This window comes from Punica granatum, chromosome 8, assembly GCF_007655135.1.
Source record: "Punica granatum isolate Tunisia-2019 chromosome 8, ASM765513v2, whole genome shotgun sequence".
Classification (NCBI taxonomy): domain Eukaryota; kingdom Viridiplantae; phylum Streptophyta; class Magnoliopsida; order Myrtales; family Lythraceae; genus Punica; species Punica granatum.
In genome coordinates, this window is record NC_045134.1 from 22,421,434 (window position 1) to 22,440,355 (window position 18,922).

Consider the following 18,922-nt stretch of genomic DNA (forward strand, 5'->3'; position numbering starts at 1 on the left):
TCGGTCTAACAATTCAAACGGGGCCTTAATTTTCTTATATGAAAATTGACAAACAATTATATCACTACGAGCAAGTATCAAGTAATAAATATGAAGTCATGTCTTGCAAATCCCACATCAATTGTGTAAATGGGAGATCTAGGATTTATATTCAAGGCCCCATAAACTCATAAGTAGCTATCACTTTTGATTGACGAACCCAGCGACCACGTTACATCTAGTATCAGTTATGGGTGTTCGGGTTTGGGTACCCTGTTTTTTTTTTCGCGATACCCAAACCCTACTCTGTAAAGAATAGGTTCTAAGATTTTGGAACCGAATCCTACCATGTTGAGTCATGGACCCGAAACATGTATTATACCACATGTTCCCAGTACCCTATTGGAACCTATAAATTTTTTTATCTCATTAAATAAAACTGAAAATGTCTCATTCATAATCAGTAATAACGCAAAACAGAATGTTAAATTTAGATTAGTCCACAATACATCTACAACAAAGAGTAATATGTCCCATCAATCCATCCACAAAAACTAGACATCCTTAATATGATCGGGCCTCACGGAGGACACACTGAGGTCGTCGAACCAAAGCTACTGACGATATGGAATGCGAGGCTTCCATCGAGAGAGATAGAGAGAGAGAGAGACAAAGAGAAGAAGAGGTTAAAGTAAAATGGAGAAATATATATGAATATAACTAGGGAAAATTATTATCGATTCCGGTTCTGAATAACCTATATGCAGGAATCAGAACCGGAACATATTTTCATCGGTTCCTTATTTAAATACCCAGATCCTACCATATTTTCAATAAGAGCTAACCGGAGCCTACCCTAATTGATAGGTTTCGACCGGTTCTGAATATTCTCGGTATCCGTGCACACCTATAATATCAATGCGACCCTGACCCACAACCATGTGAGATTGTGTGTAGGCATTCTGGGGGCTACCTATGAGCCTAAATCTGTGGAAGTTATGTTCTAGACCTCGACCCAAGAGCCTAGCGAGCATTCTTATCAAAATCCAATCAAAACGGGCCGGTTCGACCGGAAACCAAACCTATGTCCAATCCGGTTAGCTAAGAAACCCAAAATGGCCAAAAAAATCGTGAACCTAAAAAACCGACCGATTTTTAGATAAACCCATCGAACCCATTCGAACCGGCCGGTTGCATGGGTTCAGAAATTTGAAATGAAATATGAATCGAAACCCGACCCGACCCGAATTGATATCAAGCAGAAATGGCAGAATTGAATGGAAATTCAAAAACCCTAGTCTTCTTCTTCGTTATTCCTTCCTTCTGCTGGGCGTTTCGCATCCCCATTGGCCTTAATTTCAATGAGGATGAACGAAAGCCTCTTGATAGGGTATCAGCCCCTCAACGAATGATCAACGATGACAGCTTTCGGGCTTTCGCTGGAGGTTTGGAGCTGAAGCCCCAGCAATTCTTAGCGGGGAAACCATTGGGACAACAGAGGCCAACTCAAGTTTCGCCATTGCCAAGTTAGATTTCTTATTCCGGGAGAGTTTCTAGGGGTCTGCCTGGGAGTATTGGTTCTTAGAATGTGTACGCAAATAGTGGGCCGAGGGTAACGGGGTCTATCACCAACCCATGGGCAACAAGGAAGGAGCCTACAGGTGTTGTTGAATTAGTTCAACCTGTATGGTCTACATCAAGTGCTACTTCAAAGCTGATTCATGCTAGTGCACTTGAGAAGGTTTCATCGAGCAGATGGCAGTCTAAACAATCAATCCCACATGAGGCGGATGTGGAAGTTATCAAACATGCTGAAGAACCTGGATTGACTTCCAAGGGCTATGATGATGCCAAGTACATCAGCAGGGTTGATGCAGTGGGTGTGAGGGGATATGTTGATGGAGCAATGCCTAGGCAGATGAAGAGAAATCTTCCTATTGGTGAAGGGGTTCGTGGTGCTGGAATAGAGATATCAGATGTTGAAATGCGTGAAGAGCCTTTTTATTCTGATGAGAAAGAAAGGAATGCAGTTATTATGGTGAAGCATATCAACCGGGGCATGTAGAAGATAGAATTTTTTTACCAGAGTTCTAGCGTCCAATGTCTGCAGAAGTTGCGGAAAGACCGAGATTGAGGCTTCTTCCTCGGACAAAGCCAGTAGAGAAAGCCTGAGCAACCATTTGCTGAGCTTAAACAGGTATGGCCTTTAGTGGATCTGGCACCCTCCATCTTTCACTCCCTCACTCACATGACTTTTGGCATTTTGATTGACTTGGTGTTTCAAAGGTCAGAATCTGCACATTCTGAAAAACATCAAAGCACCTGGCATGGAGAGTGGAAGTCAAACAGTAGAGCGGCCAAAGTTGAATCTAAAACCAAGATCACAGCCTGAGAAAGCATTGATTTTGTTTATTAATGTCCTGTAGAAATCCTTTTTATGCTTCGTGCTTTTATGGTTCGTGAATTTTATGAGATTATCCTCCAACATATATTGGCGGTTGCCTATTCATCATGGAACTTGGGATAGTTAGATTTTGCTGAAATATGATAAAGCTTGCCACTGGTTATCCTTTTCTTTTTTGTGGATAAGTAATTGCTCTGATTATCAGTTGCAATTTGTTAAAGATTGCCAAGCCTGTGAACTTTATTGGATCCCTTTAATGTGGCCAATTATTTATGCTCTTTTAGGATGTCTTTGCGTTGCTTTAGTTTTGCTTTCTATTTTCTATTGAAGTTTTTTTTTTGTTTGAAGCAGTCAGTGTTGTTAAATGTGATGGCTTTCATGAACCTCTATCCTTGTTGGTTGCTAAGGTCTCCATATAGAATAGCAGAGCTTGTTGTTTTGTGGCTTTTTGCCAAATTTGGAGCTGATTCCAAATTTGGAGCTGCTTTCAAGCTTGTTGTTTTGCCAAATCTGGAGTTGCTTCCACTGCTACAGCATCTGAAATTTTATTACTAATTTTATTTTATTGTATTTTATATTATTTTCTTAAAATAATAAATATTTATTTATTTTATAATTAAATAAACGGTCCAACCCATCGAACCCCGGTTGAACCCATAAATCCATGAACCAATGCCTCGGCCAGTTCGCTGTCCGATCCGATTTTGATAACACTGCAAGTAAGGACACTGGGGCTAAAAAGTGAGAGTTTGTCACGTTCCTCGAATCCCACATCGATTGCGTAAGGGGGAGATCTCGGATTTAAATGTAATACCCGATGATCTCATAAGCAACTAACACTTTCAAATGATGGATACAGCGAGAACATAAAAAAAAATGTCATCTTGCAATAAATATTCAACTTCACTATCTTTTGGTTTGACCGATCAAGTAATGAATCTTTGACCAATTTAGACTTACTTCTCAAACTAATTCCCAAAATAGAATCCGCCCAAAAATATTTCTTAATCTAGATTTCCGAGCATGACTCTATTTTCAAATTAGCCCCAAACATTTAAATAACTTGCAGAAATATCCCTAAAGATAGATAACTCATAAAAGGGGACGATTAGCCACTAGCCCAATTGAGGTTGTCGATGACCACCAAAACTGTCGGGTATCTCGACTATGGTGATGATATACGACATTGGGCCCCACCAGTCCCTCTAATTTGTAAAACGAGCTTAAAGAAGAACCTGCTTGGTAGTATCCCAACGCTGTGGTTGACAGTGACCTTAATTGAAGTTACGGTGGTTGTCATTACACCTTAATTGCACAAGTCTTCCCCAACTAATGCCGTCCATCACCCTTTCGATTGAAGTTGAACACAATCCTAGTGGTTGCAAACAACTTGAACTGAAGCAACGGAGACCACTGCTATGCCTTCACTGCCATTATTCCAATGCCAGCCACTTGATTCAGTCAAGGGCGTCGCTTGCTCCAACTCTTCGCCATGAGTTTTTCTTTCTTGGGTACTTTTAAAAGTTCTGCAATTTTTTGGGTTAATTTGATATAAATAATTTATTCAAAAATCTAGATTGAGAAATATTTTTTGAATGAGACTATTTTGAGAATTAATTTTAAAAAGAAGTCTACATAAGGCAAAAGCTCTCAAGTAATCACTCCATCACTAGCTTTTTTAACAGTTTATTTAAAAGAAAAAAAGGAGATTTTTTTTTCTCCCATCTCCACTTTTCTTTTCCATTTAATGCAGGCAAAAGAAGTGCTCGATCGACATCGTCCTTGAAAAATACGGACTTGTCAACCTCCTTTAACCATTTAATTAAAGTTTCACTAAACTATAAATTTCCCGACCAGTATTTTACTACTTGTAGATCTAGTGAAACTTTAAAAAAAAAATATTCTCCAATTGCATATACATGAGATGGATTGGCAGGTTCATGTAATCATACATACATAGAAAGAAATACATGCACAAATTGGATTACTCCTTCGTCCTAAGATCTCTCTTGGGGTCTTTATATCTTTTCATCTCCGCTAGACGATATCCAGATTCTCGATGATATTATTTTGTTGGGACCACTTTTCCCAGCTTTTCTTTAACGTCTCGGTGGTAAGTTGAAGATTGTTAAATTATCTAAGAATTTATGTAATAAATTATATATAAACACAATAGATAAAGTAAAATACAACAAAAGAATACTAGCTTACTATTTTATTTAATTCAAAATCTGCATAACATAATTTATATCTATAAATAAATAAAATATATTTTCTACTTATGTTGAGAGAGTAATTTGAATATTTCTTAAGCCATGTTGATCAAATTATTTATATTTAGATAAAAAAAATAATCCATCAAACTTTCAGCATTTTATCTACTTACTCCGTAGGTAAAATTTCGTAAGTTGGAGGAAAATGGGAATTAGATTTAGAGGCAATTGTATTTTCCCTCTAAAAGAATATATTAGGGGCAAATAAAATTGGATTTAGAAATAATTAAGTCCTTTACTTTCTAAAAAAATATTTAGGGGCAAATTTCTAAATGACTCTATTAATATGTTTCCAAAAGTTATTCTTTTGAGACAAAAGACTTATTTATTGCTAATGATTGTGATATAGATTTGTAATTTAGTAAAGTATTAATTTTAGGTGCTTTTAGAGGCAAATAAAATCTACGTAGAAGACATATATTGTATTTATCTCAAAATAAGAATTTTTAGACTACTGTTATAATCGCCTCCCGTTATTTATCTCTCATAAGGGTGTTTCTTGTAGTGGCATTGTCTAGTAGCTTATTGGTTGTGAATTAGAGCTCATATCAACTGGGGCAGAACGCTTTTATAGGCATGAAGTTGTAACTTAAAAATTTGATAACAATGTTACCCCTTTGTAATTAATAAGTGCTTCTTAATGTGTTTTCTGTGCTTAAATTAAGGTTCGACATATAGGTAGGGTGCTTCTTAGTTTATGGGATTATCTTATGCTAATATTCTGTGGGCCTCTTCAAAATTATATTAATGTTCGGAAACACTTGTTAAATTGCAACTACATAAGGAAATGTTCCAAGAATCTCCTCAATATACCCCAATGGACCCCGACCAAGAATCTCCTGCGGCCATTTTTCTCTTTAAGAGGAACTCGGTACAGTCGAGTCCAGTAAGAAATTAATTGCTATACGAACTGCACAGTACATGCATCGCTGGTTGACTGAGACGGTTGTAAACTGATATTATTTGTGGAAATGTCTTAGGTTGCGTTTGGTTTCGTAGTAAAATTTTAAAATCAGATTTTGATTTTGATTTTGAGTGGAATAAATGGGGCTCACCCTTTGACTTTGTATGAATTATGTTGTTTTGTTGTAAAAAAAAGTGGTATAAATGGGACCCACTCTTTGACTTTGTATGAGTTATTTTATTTTGTAGTGGATAGAGTTAAGTTAGGATTGTGATTTTAAAATAAAATCTTGAAACCAAACATGCCTGTACATTCTAACCTACTTGCAACTAGGTTACGCTTATTTATCTTGTAACCAATGCCGTGCTTGTGCTTTTGTATTTGCAGCGTCAACGATTGACTCAATTTCTCACCAACTTGATGGACTAGGTCCATGAAATAATTTCTCCGGCCCGGTGCATGTAGGCGCCTGTATAGGTGGTCCTGTACGGGTTTACACGAACTGGGCGCAGTGATCTCAGATGTGCTCCAAGCCGGAGCTGCACCACCCGATGAATAGTCGAAAGCATGGGGTAATCATCCTAGAACTGTAATGCATTGTTTGGTTTCACAAATCGATTTTAACTTTCGTTTTAATTCTACTCCATTTATCTCCAATTCAACAACACAATCATTACTTTCTCTAAACTATTCATTACTTTCTTCAAAATTAAAAAAACACAATTATTATTTTCTCTCAACTATCCATTACTTTTTCACACTTCTTCTTTTATAATTCAATAATACAATCTTTACACCACAATTAAAATTAAAACTCTACTTAACTCTAAAATCAAACACACCATCATCCCGGCAGCCTCATCTGAGTGAGAGACACGTGGACGGAGCTGATGGGAGCGTGGAGTTTCCATCCAATGGTGAAGAATCACTCTTCCAGAGACAAGGCACTTACGCCGTCCTGTCGTAGAGTCCCACTTGCCGTCTTGCCAATTTTTCCATGCAGAGTTGACGTCGACAGACGGAGACGGAGTCGTCCTGCGAATATTCAACTCTGCCCGGGGGGACCCAAAGACTCCGTCGACTCCATTTTGACCGTTGGATCAAGCACGGCCCACTTCCGTACCGGCGTCGAGTTTTGGAGTTCCGTGTTAACAAAATACGCGAAATTGATTGATTAATTGATTAATGAGTTTCTATATGTTATCCATGTAAACGGAACCGAGATATATGTCATTAAATTTTGACTAGATCATCAAAATACAGTAAAATGCTAACACACGGTTGACATATCGAACGCATAGCACAAAAACCGGGGATGATTTCTCTTCCTTATCGGATCTTCCGCTATTCAATTTATAATGTGATAAGATAACATGTATATAACGATTCACTCTTTATTATGTTTGATGCTTAATAATGGTGTCGTCACTAATTTTTGTTGATAGTGATCACATGGCTTATCTCAATTCTTGAGTTGAAGAGCTTTGTTCGCGTAGAATATTATGGAGCACCAAAAATAAATTTTCAAAGAAGAGATTGGAGCACATTATTATCTGAGTTGAAATATGCCCATGCCTTGCATGACCGCGAAGTACTCCATGCAATTCGATAATGCACGATCCCAAAGCGGATTTAGGACCCAAGAGTCAATGGGTGCAACACGAAATTGTTTTCTCGTCATAACGGAGCTTTCTCATGAGTAATTACGCGAGAAATCTGCACGTTCCATTCAAATTATAGACAATAATCATAGTTAAAATTGCATAATTAATAAAAAGTATGTCGCAAATTAAAGAATAAGAAGAGATAATTCATTTCAAATTATATTATATATAAAAATAGATTGTATGAAAGACAACACGTATTGCACGCAAGATTGGAGACACGTGAGGTACGACCGCAAGAGTACAGAAGTCGAAATGGAGGGAGCTAGAGATTTTTTTTTTAATGAGACTATACTACGAAGTGCTTTTAGATAAGTGTGCGTTAGAGAAAAGAGACTTGATTTTTCTTTTTCTTTTTATCAGTTAAGTTCATGCGAGAAAGAGAGAAAAAAAATTACCCTAAACTTTTTTCTTCTATCCACAAAAGTTGAAGAATGGGAGAAAAAAGTGAGTTCAAATTATATTTTACATCATACTTTTTTTTAATAATTTTTTAGCACTAGTGGGAATAAAACGAAAAAATGTTTTACAATATTGACACCTAAAGACAAAATTTCAAAAAATGTATTCACCCTACCCTGGCACGAGCACAAGAGAGATCCTCACTCTCAAGAAAAGTACATTCTTTCTATATCGAGCTAATTACGATAATAGATTCAGTCTAAAACTACCCTCAAGAAACAAGAACAGAATTTGAGATTGCGATTACCAGTCACTTCAATCAGTTATAACGATAAGTTCTGAGAATAGCAATTGGCAAAGTTCATGACTAGCAGGCAGCAATGAAGTATATTCAACAATAAATTTTTTCCTTAAAACAAAATTACTCATATTCCTTTATTAAGGTCGTGTTTGTGAATGGAAAAAATCCTTAATTGAGATAGTTTTATCCCTTAATAGCCCGATCAGCTTGAATTAAATTAGTCAGGATCTATCAGACTTTTGAATATCAGGATACACACCAAAAAGCAATTATTAGAATCACAAGCAATGTAATAAATCTTTAACAGCAAGCATTTAACTCTTATCTACCTAGAAGCTGAATGGTTACGTAATAATGCGTAACTATAGCTTAGAAAGAGACTGCAACACAGTAATGTATGCTCTTGCCTATCCAGCAAAAGGTTGTAAGTTCGATAGTGAGACTTGTCTTGCCACTTTATTAACTATTAGAATTTTTATTTCATTATACTAAGTCACGGATAAAAAATATATAACTGACCTTTTTTTTGTCACGGGCTTATGGTACAATTAAATTAAAAGCTTAAGAACTAATAAAAGTGACACTGATAGTTTCATAACGAGTATTAAACTCGAGATCTATGGATTACAAAGCAAACATATGTGCAATTGCGTTACACTTTTTTTTATTAATAGACTTAATTTAGCTACAGTAATTTCCAATAAAATGTAGAAATGAAGAGAAAATAACTTTTAAATTGACGATGAAAGTTTTTTTTTTTTAATAGACGGGCCGAGACCCTAAGAAAATACAAAAGTCAAGAAACACAAAAATATGGAACTGCAGCCCTTACAAGATCACTTAACAATGGAGAACCTAAGTTATTAGGAACATAGAAAAGAACATGACACCAAGAGATAAAGAGGTAGCCGGTCGGGCCAAGCAATGTGTTCGGGAGTTCTCTTCTCGAAGGACATGTTAATAAGCAATAAATCAATGTTTCAATATTAAGGATTACGATGCGTTGACCCCGTAAACTCACGCGCGCACGAGGAGAATACTTTTCTCCCCGCCTTTTTCCCAGTTTCCTGGCCGGTAACGGCGTTAAAGCATTTCTTAAGGGAGAAAGGCATGCCTCTGACGGCGATCCTTCCTTCCCCGTTCCCACGTCCCTTCACGTGCGCCGTCCCCCCACGTCTCTCCTCTTCTTCTATATATATATACGTCTCTCCCTCAAGTCTATAGCGTCAAGTCTCTGTGCCAATCATCCATCTTCTCCTTCTTCACATTTACCCAGAGAACTTTGATACGAAGAAGGAGACGAAGAATATCTCGCCACCGCAGCGACAGCTTCATCGATCATGCCTCGTTCTATCCAAGCTGTTAAGTTCGTGACCCTCATCCTCGACGGAGCCTCCACCGCTATTGCCAGGTAACTCATATGATCCGAACTCGCACACCCCGCCCCCCCCCTCTCTCTCTCTCTCTATATATATATATATATTGGCGTCTCGTAGCGATGGAGCGCTCAATTCTGTGCGGTATTGTGGTTTCAGGCGGGGGTTTGCCGCAGCGGCGGAGGGAGGAGCTGCTGTGAAAACTGGTGCAGTGAGGAGCGGCACCGCCTTGAAGAGAACCGGAGAGGAGAAACTGAAGTCCGTGGAGAAGGTGTCGTGGGGACCCGACCCAAAGACCGGATACTACAGGCCCGAGAATGCCACAGCGGAGATCGATGTGGCTGAACTGCGGGCGGCGCTGCTTAAGCACAGCAACTGAATGGACCGGGTTCGAATGAAAATGAGAGAGTACGCGATTGAGAGCTCACACCAGAATAATGATTTCGCGAACTCAATCCGTTGCTAAGATTGCCTTAGCGTTATACTGATCCATTAGTTGACCGACATGCATGTAATTCAAAGTGTCTCATTATTTTTTTTTCCTATTGAAATATATTTCGATTGTTCATCATTTATCCCGTTAATATAAAAAAAAAGGAAGAAAAAGAAGATGTGTTCTTATTCACAAAGTGGTTGCCAATTGGACCGATCAGCACCCGGCTAGTCGTTCTTCTAGACTTGTTTGTGTTGGGTGAACAATCCACTCAATCCCTCACCGATACGATAGACTGGATTCGTGCAATAATTTCAAGCGTCACAACTATGGTCCGAGTTTCGAATTTAACGGTTCTACTACCCTCCTATCGCACGATATAATGGGATCTCGTCTATTGGTGGCCACTTGTCTTGTGGTGACACGATGGTATACATAAATTTCTTGGGAGAATAACGCTGCAAGTTAGTCCTATAAGTTTTATGCTCGGCAAATTAGTCCTATATGTTTGGTTCATAAGGCAATTTTAATCTATTCTATGATTGACCGTTAACCGATATTGACGTGGACACTAACGCCGTTAACTTTGTCCACGTGACAATTCGTGATTGGCTAAAAAAATTTAATTGTCACATGGACAAAGTTAATGACGTTAGTGTCCACGTCAGCATTGGTTAACGGTTAGTCGCGGAATGGACTGAAATTGTCTTACGAACCTAACATATAGGACTAATTTGCCGTGCATGAAACTTATAGGATTAAAATTGTCTGAACAACAAACTTATAGGACTTGCAATGTCATTCTCCCTAAATTTCTTTATTCCACGAATAATTAGAAAGAAAAGAAACTGAAACTCCAAGGAAAATGAAAGAATACCCATTAATGAGATTAATTCAATTAAATATAGTTAATGCGATTACTTAGATGAATGACGCTTTTTTTTTCAATTCAATAGATGTCGCATGTCTTAAATAATGCAAGGAAGTGGCGTATCACTAAAAGTGTTTCCAATGTCGTGTCCTCTGATTAATGATTAGGAGATAAGAAAGAATTGGATTGTTTTTCCTAAATTACGGCTGACCGTTCCCTTGAAGCAAGCAATGGAATAATTATGGATGGATAGCTCAACTTTATTTTAATCCCGGATAGCACCGATAATCGGCCCCTTTTGATTAAGTCATTAATTTATTCAAGACAAATTAAGAACCTTGAGTTTAAATTAGCTGTTTATATCAAGAACTAACGTGGGTTGATTTAAACGATTCGGCACTTATTCCGCTTAAGTAAGGTCTCGAATTCGAGTCCTTTTGAATGCAAAAAACCATGTTGAGAGAGCTTTATCCCTTAATAAGTCAACCTATCTCGATTGGATTAGTCAAGATCCAATTTGACTTGAATATCAAGGTTCATGTTGAAAAAAAAATGATGTTTTTATCAAGCTTTTAGAATGGACGATTCGACATCTAGCTCGTGTTTAAAGATCGAGAACTAGGTTATATAAGTCTGAAAGCAGACTCGCTAGTTTCATCGGTTCTAATTCAACTTTCACCTCCATTAACCTTTCGACCAGGTAAACATTGGAACAAGAAATTTTTTTCGAGTGGCACTCTTATCATCAATATGGGGGTTAAAGGATTCTAATCCTCAATATGGGGATCAAAGTTTCTCACGGCATGCAATATCTTTCATGGCGTTTCATTGGCCTTACCATTGGAATATACATGCGAACATGCAAAAATACCTCATCTGAAATTAATAATAATTAATTAAAAAACTCATATGATGAGGGGAAAAAATAAAAAAATAAGATCGCCCTTGGGGTCAATGAATGAATAAGGACAAGTTGTTCTTTTGGGCGAGCAAAAGCCATATTAACATTAGAAGGGAATGACTCTGTAGAGGCAGGTTGAACCGAGGGGGCTGAGGAGCACAATTATCCTCCAAATTTTAACGTTATAAAAAAAATTATATATTTTACTTAAAATTTTAATAAACATACTTATATTCATCCCCACTGATTTTGAATGTTGATTTTCTTATTCACCCCCTTTGTCGAGTATGTCTCGTATTCAGTAAAGAACTTGAAAACTCGAAAACAATGGCGAAATTACCAAAACGAGGAGAAATGATCGAATTTAAGTTGCCCTTAGTAAAAGAGAGATTGTTTTAGCAATGGGGCCACGGTAAAGTTGAATATTGTTGCAGTAATGGGCAGTTTTTCTGTAGCAAATTGGAGTCGGCTTAGGCGATACGGTTTCCATATTGCCCACCCCCGGTTGAGTCTCTCTCTCCCTTGTTCAAAAACAAAGAGAGATTTTCGAAGTTAGGGTTGGCAAAATGATGTCATATCGGAGTTGGGGATTAAAAATCATTTTTTCAATTGTCGTTAGTTACGGATGTGCCATATCAGCTTTTAGGTTAAATTATCATCACGGCGTCGATGATCAAACGTCGGCACTAAATTGTCTTGCGGAACGGTTTTTTGAGGACTAAATTATTGCAAAATTAATCTTTACCAAATTATTGATCAACTAATTTTTCGAGGATTAGATTGTTGGCAAAATTTATCGAGGGATCAAATTATTAACAAAATTAATTTTTCGAGGACCAAATTATTTAATCAACTAATCTTTCGAGGATTAAATTATTTGCAAAATTAATTGATGGACTAAATTATTGACCACCAATTCATTAAGGGACCAAGAAAAGTTTTCATGTCCCCACTTTTTCCCCTAATTTACAGTAACGACGTTAACGCCTTTCTTGACGGAGCAAGTCACGCGTCTGACGGCGATCCCCCCTTTCCTTCCTTCCTTCCTTCCTTCCCCGTCCCTTCCCCCGCGCTTTCCCACCACCTCCCTTCCTCTTGAAGTTCTTCTCCTCTCTATTTATTCACACACACTCTCCCTCAAGTGTCTCATCAAATCATTAACATCTCCGCTTCATCTTCTTCTTCGCTCCCCCGATAACTTCGATATCGAATTAAGGAGGAGAAGAAGGAGAAGACAAAGAAGATCTCGTCGCAGCAGTGACCGATATTCCTTGATAGAAAATCCACCAGCTGCAAAAGTGACCAATTCTTCGATCATGTCTCGTTCTCTCCAAAGCTTTAAGTTTGTCTCTTCCGTTGTCCTCGACGGAGCCGCCGCCGCTATCGCCAGGTAATTCACATGATCCGGGCTCGAACACCTCCCTCTTTTCTTTCTTTCTGCAATTCCTCTGTTTTCTTCATACAGAGGAAGGCGTCTCGTAGCGATCGGGCGCTCAATTGCTTTCGGTTTTGTGGTTTCAGGCGGGGATTTGCAGCTGCTGCGGTGGCAGAGGGAGGAGCTGCTGCGTCTAGCAGCGTGAGGATCGGCGGGGCGAGGAGCAGTGCCGCCTTGAAGAGAAGCGGAGAGGAGAAAGTGAAGTCTGTGGAGAAGGTGTCGTGGGGACCCGACCCGAAGACCGGATACTACAGGCCTGAGAGCGCCGCGGCAGAGATCGACGTGGCCCAGCTGCGTGCCGCCCTGCTTAAGCACAGCACCTGAGTACACCGGCTTCGGATGGATCGGGAAAACGAGGGAAATTATTACATGAGCTCAGTCCATCACGATATAACATTCGACTGAGCCGATCATAAGCTGACATAATATCTTATGATTATGATCCAATTGGTTCCAACAATGAATACTTGCTTGTAGACGTGTGTACGAGGTGGGACTGAATTCGAGTAATAATTTCTCGTATTATAACCAGATTCAAATTTACAATTCTGTCCTCCTACCAAGCTTCTCTCATCCCATGATATAATGATATCTCGTATTTTTTTTAATGAAAATACGGATATATTTAATTTATTAATTGAGATTAATTTCATTTCGACACTGATCTATCATAATCACGAAACGCAATTAATAGGTATAAATACTCCTACGCTGTACAAAATTCGTCCACTTAAATGCGATCTCGTTCTTTTGTGGGGCCACGTTTGGTGTTGGCCTCACTGGCCGCCGCTTGGGTCAATGGATTTTCATTCTTTTCCTCTAGAAGTTTGATTGTTCGTTCTTTCCTTTCGATCGAATTACTTGTGGAATGGAATAATAATGATAATGTAGAAAAGAAATATGAATGTGTCGTGGTCTCTGATTAATGATTAAGCAACAAAAAGTCTTTTTTTTTTTTTTTGGTGAATAAGTCTCTATTTGTTTAAGAAAATTTGTTTAATTTCTGAACTTCCGGCTGGTTCATTCTATGGAGAAACGGTGGAAATGGATGGATAACTCAATTTGACTTATTTAATCTCGAGGGCACCGATTGTCTGCCCCTTTTGATAACTCATCATTGACTTTATTTATTGAATTAATTTTTTTTGGGTATAGGAACTCATCATCATTAACTTTACACAAGACTGAATCTTGGGCTAACGTTTAGATCAAGCTTTAGAATAAAAAGTTTGACGTCTGGTTCATGTTAGAGATCCAAAATTGGGTTGAAATATCCTACATATTGTCCTAGGTCGTATGAACACGCCCAGACAATTTAGATAGGATGCAATGTGGACCTTCATTGGCGTTTGATGAAGAAAAAACACGAATAAGAAGTTTCTAGGGCATTTGTTAAGGACCAGTACGAGATTAAAGTTTCTCACACGATATTGTGGCACATCCTTTGTAACATATGTAAACATGTAAGCTCAGACATTGATATTAGATCCTGATTATACGATATTTTCAGTAATTTTTAAATTTTTAATAAAGTAATATTTATTTATTAACAGTACAATTAGCCAACAGCATCATATTAGTTTTCGGACACGCTAATATTTGTCGAAGACTATGACAAAGACCGAAGAAAGCGCATACAATGAGAACGAGGACATAATAACAGTCCAAGACTCTGACCTAGAAATGTCCTCGGAAGCCCAAGCAGCATGCTTTCACAGACAAATAAGCGTTAGAGGTATCATAGAGCTCTTGAGGAGAATGGACGGTTGGAGTCTATCACACTTATCAGGAGGTTAATTCGTGTGCAGATTGATAGGTTAATTCACGCTCGCTTTCCCTCCCGGTAAGCATCCATTGCATTTGGGATCCGCCTCAGGACGTCGGGCCACTTCTTCTTGGTGACAATCTTGTGACCTCCAAGTTTTGTTCATGTACATTCTATTGTACAAAGTTTCAACCTCAAAGCATGATAAGCGATTGGGAAAGAGAATTTCTTATCAAAAGTCACATGAACGGAGCGCCTGAGGACTTCCGGTCACTTCTTCTTGGTGACAATTTTGGGGCCTCCAAAGTCCGATCTTATTCTTTTTAATTTTTATTTCTGTTATACTAGCCTTATGTCTCCTTCTCAAAAAAAAAAAGCGTCACATATCTAGTGGGGAAGAGAATTTCTGATCAAAAGCCACGTGGACGGGGCTGATGGGACAGTGGCGTTTCTATCCAACGGTGGAGAATCACCCTTCCAGAAACTAGGCACGTGCTCTGCCGCTTCTTCCATGCAGAGTTGACGTCGTCGCGACAGACGGAGACAGAGTCCTCCGAAGAATATTCAAACGCATGTTTGATTTGCTAATTACATTTTAAAATTATAATTATAATTTTATTTTATCCATAATAAAATAAAATAATTCATACAAAATCAAAGAGTGAGTCTCATTTATACTTTTTTTGCACAATAAAATAAAATAACTCATACAAAATCAAAAGATGGATCCCATTTATATCACTCTTTTTTAAAATCAAAATTTAATTTTAAAATTCTACTATGAAACGAAACGCAACACAAATCTTACGGCCCCTTCGTCACCGTTAGATCCAGTGGGTTAACGCCGTTGATTTTGGAGCCTATTATAATTAATTATAATTTAATTAAAATGGCAAAAACAGAAAGGAAAATTCAAGGGGGTCAGTCGGGTTGCGTAATGGATTTCTATATGTTATCCATGCAAATGGAACTCACGATTATCTTATTAAAATTTGATAAGAACAAAACAATAAAATGTATATATACAGTTGACTTTATCGAATTCATAACTCGATAGTAATAAGGATGACTTTTCTCCCTTATCCGATCTTCTAATTTGATTAACTGTAAGATGGATATCAATGACATAATCGGCATAATTAAGTTCATTTTGTTACCTTATTTTATTCGGTTAAATTTTCACTGTATTTTATACTTTATAATGATGATGTCATTGAGATTTATCGATGAGCGAGATCATACTACTTAATTATCTCAATTTTGGAGCTGAAGAGATTTTTCATATAGAAAATATCATCTAGGACGAGGCCCAAAGATGTATTTTTGGCAAAGAGATTGGAGGATGTTATTATTGTTGAGTTGAATATGTTTGCCGTTTGCATGACCCCAAAGTACAGTCCATGCAGTTTCTATTGTGCTCAAGAAGAAGAACTTCCTGGATCTTACGACTTACGAGTACATTATTGCCATGCCCAGTCGATCATTACAGTAATTAACTAATAGACCATAATATAAAATTACCCTGCAAAAATAGAGGGAAACTTTGAGATAACGACAACAAGTTATTTCAACTAATTATAGTGATAAATTCAGATGATATAATAATAAGTTCAACAACTATTAGTGACTACTGAGATAGTTTGAAAGATCTTTTTCTCCTTAATATTTACTTTTCTTATCTTGTCTATTGTCAATAGCTTTACTTTTAAAAGGTTAAAATTAGCTCTTTGGCCACACAGTTGGGGCCTGCATATATCCCGTTTCTGTTTGGTGTAGTTTATGTTCCTTCTGTTTTACAATTAGTGTTTCAGAGATTAGAAATTTTGGGTTTTAGATAGGATTTTAGAGTTTATTTATCTCAAAAATTATATCTATTAAATTTAGTAATTATGAACAAAAATTTGGCAGAAATGAGAATTAATTAGAAGAGAGAATTAACTAGGTTGGACTATTGCCAAAATTGCAATAAAGGGTACTTTAGGCATAAAAGATTCGGGAATGTTTATTAAATGATCAACTTGATTAGGTATGGTAAGTAATTATTGGTTATACGATAGAAAAACCCAATCTGTAATTATAAATGACTTAATTGGCAATTATTAATTTATTATCACAAGTAGAAATGAAGATATCATGCAATTTTACAAGTTGATAATAAAAGGAAAGTTAATTAGTAAACGGCGTTAACGCCTTTCCTAACGAAGCATGACGTCGATCCGTCCTTCCCCGTCCCTTCACGCGCGCCTTCCGCTCCCTCTTCTTCTCTCCTCTATATATACAGATAACTCTCTCTGTCTCTCTGCAATTCTTCTTCTTCTTCTTCCCCTTCTGTCGCCAGAGAACTTCGACACGAAGGAGGAGACGAAGAAGATCTCTCCGCAGCAGCAACCAATTCGTCGATCATGGCTCGTTCTCTCCAAAGCGTTAAGCTGATCTCTTCCCTCGTACTCAAGGGAGCCGCCACGGCTATCATCAGGTAACTCCCATCCAGACTGAAATATCTCTCTCCGTAAGCTTCTCGAACGGCAATCAGTAATACTCAATTATTTCTGGTTTTCTGGTTTCAGGCGGGGATTTGCGGTGGCGGCAGCTGAGGGAGGTGCAGCTGCTTCTAGCAGTGTGAGGACTGGCGGAGAAGGAGTGGCGCTGCCTTGAAGAGAGCAGGCGAGGAGAAAGGTGAAGTCCGTAGAGAAGGTGTCGTGGGGGCCGGATCCGAAGACTGGATACTACAGGCCCGAGAGCGCTGCAGCGGAGATCGACGTGGCTGAGCTGCGGGCGGCAGTGCTTAAGCACAGCAACTGATCGAGAGCTGACACAGACCGGAAAAAAAATTATTACAGGAGCTCATTCCACCAACTATCCAAGGATTAAACCAAACGGTCGATCGACTAATTATACAGTTCACGTATAGAAGTATTCGATAATTGTGATCCAGTTGGCACCACGACTGGATATATAAGTCATTCCGACTAGTCCTTGGATAATGTTAGCTAGGGACTGGCCTGGTCCATGACTGACATGGTCAATTAAGTTCATGTAATAATTTCTCATGTTATGACGCCAGTCTGGATTTAAATTTCCAATTCTACCTTGTCAAAAAGCATTACAGCACTTCTCCCGTCCATGGCATAATGCGATCTCCTGTTGAGTGGGGCCCACGGGCCGCCATGTATTTTATTGCCATGAAGTTATAGTGTTTCTCCGATTTCTCTTCTTCAGTAGAATACTTTGTTATCCGAATCCTGTAGATTCCGATTAATCAAGATTTGCCTCGAGCGACTCATTAATATAAAAGATTATCTTAGTTATAATACTTGAACTCGAGAACTTAATTTAATAGAAAATGTATCGAATTATCAGAATCAACTTATTTTGATTGCTTCGAATTTTATTCGTAGAATAAAGAGAAGATGTCATGTTCTATGATTAATGATTAGATGATTAATGATTAGGGGACAGGAAAGACGTTACTTGTTATTCCTAAATTCCAGCCGACTGTTCCTTTGGGGCAAGCAATGGAACAGACGGATGGACACCTCAACTTGATTTTATTTAATCCCAGAGGGCACCGGTTGTCTGTTTGATTGAGTCATTAATCTATTCAAGACAACCAACCTTGAGTTTTAACTAATTGTTTACATCAAGCTTTTAGAATGGAAGACCCGAAGTCTAGCTCATGTTTAAAGATCCAAATATCGTATATTATTTTCAGTACGAAAGCCCGACTCGATGATTCATCTTGGGTTAAATTATAAGCACCCAAAAAAGTTAATGGTACGATGCGATGCGAAGCACTTTCATCTGCATTCGCCTAAATATTTCATCTTCATATATAAAGCAATGGCCAACCGCTAACCTTTACCGACCAATAAACTAAACATTGGAATGAGATATTTCTACAGCATTTCTCTAGGATTAATCCAGGATGATAGTTTCCCATTATACGAGATAACTATCATGCCGCGTTGGTCGGCTTAACCATTGAAATGTGTTAAATCTCGATTGAGCCGAAAAGTTTAATCCTTCATTGACGTGTTAATGAATATATACAAATACATGCTGCTCGTTCTGAAAGATAAATCTCAGTAAAATGGAAACTAATCAATCTATCCTAATAAGAAAATAATGTACATAGATGGCCCGATATACAAAGGGAAAGAGAATCCCGTAAAATATGTCCTCAGATTAGAAATCCCGTAATAAAATGTTCATGC

The 18,922-nt window shown here is 38.0% G+C and overlaps 3 protein-coding genes and 1 long non-coding RNA gene across 25 annotated transcripts in view; 3 read left to right on the plus strand and 1 right to left on the minus strand.

Annotated features, from left to right (window-relative positions):
* Positions 1–18,922, minus strand: part of LOC116216014 (putative disease resistance protein RGA1) — a 250,966-nt gene that overhangs the window by 74,812 nt on the left and 157,232 nt on the right. The gene's annotated exons all lie outside the window — the stretch shown is intronic.
* On the plus strand, positions 9,144–9,928 carry LOC116216034 (indole-3-acetic acid-induced protein ARG2-like). Its single transcript, XM_031551953.1, has 2 exons — positions 9,144–9,338; positions 9,463–9,928. Exons 1-2 carry the CDS (start codon positions 9,268–9,270, stop codon positions 9,680–9,682), a joined length of 291 nt encoding a protein of 96 aa, XP_031407813.1. The 5' UTR covers positions 9,144–9,267; the 3' UTR covers positions 9,683–9,928.
* LOC116216033 (protein SENESCENCE-ASSOCIATED GENE 21, mitochondrial-like) lies at positions 12,635–13,516 on the plus strand. The gene is made up of 2 exons (XM_031551952.1): positions 12,635–12,898; positions 13,030–13,516. The coding sequence occupies exons 1-2, from the start codon at positions 12,825–12,827 to the stop codon at positions 13,265–13,267; spliced, it is 312 nt and encodes a 103-aa protein (XP_031407812.1). The 5' UTR covers positions 12,635–12,824; the 3' UTR covers positions 13,268–13,516.
* Positions 17,004–17,523, plus strand: LOC116216037. Its single transcript, XR_004158612.1, has 2 exons — positions 17,004–17,184; positions 17,276–17,523. It is a non-coding gene; the product is annotated as an uncharacterized LOC116216037 (long non-coding RNA).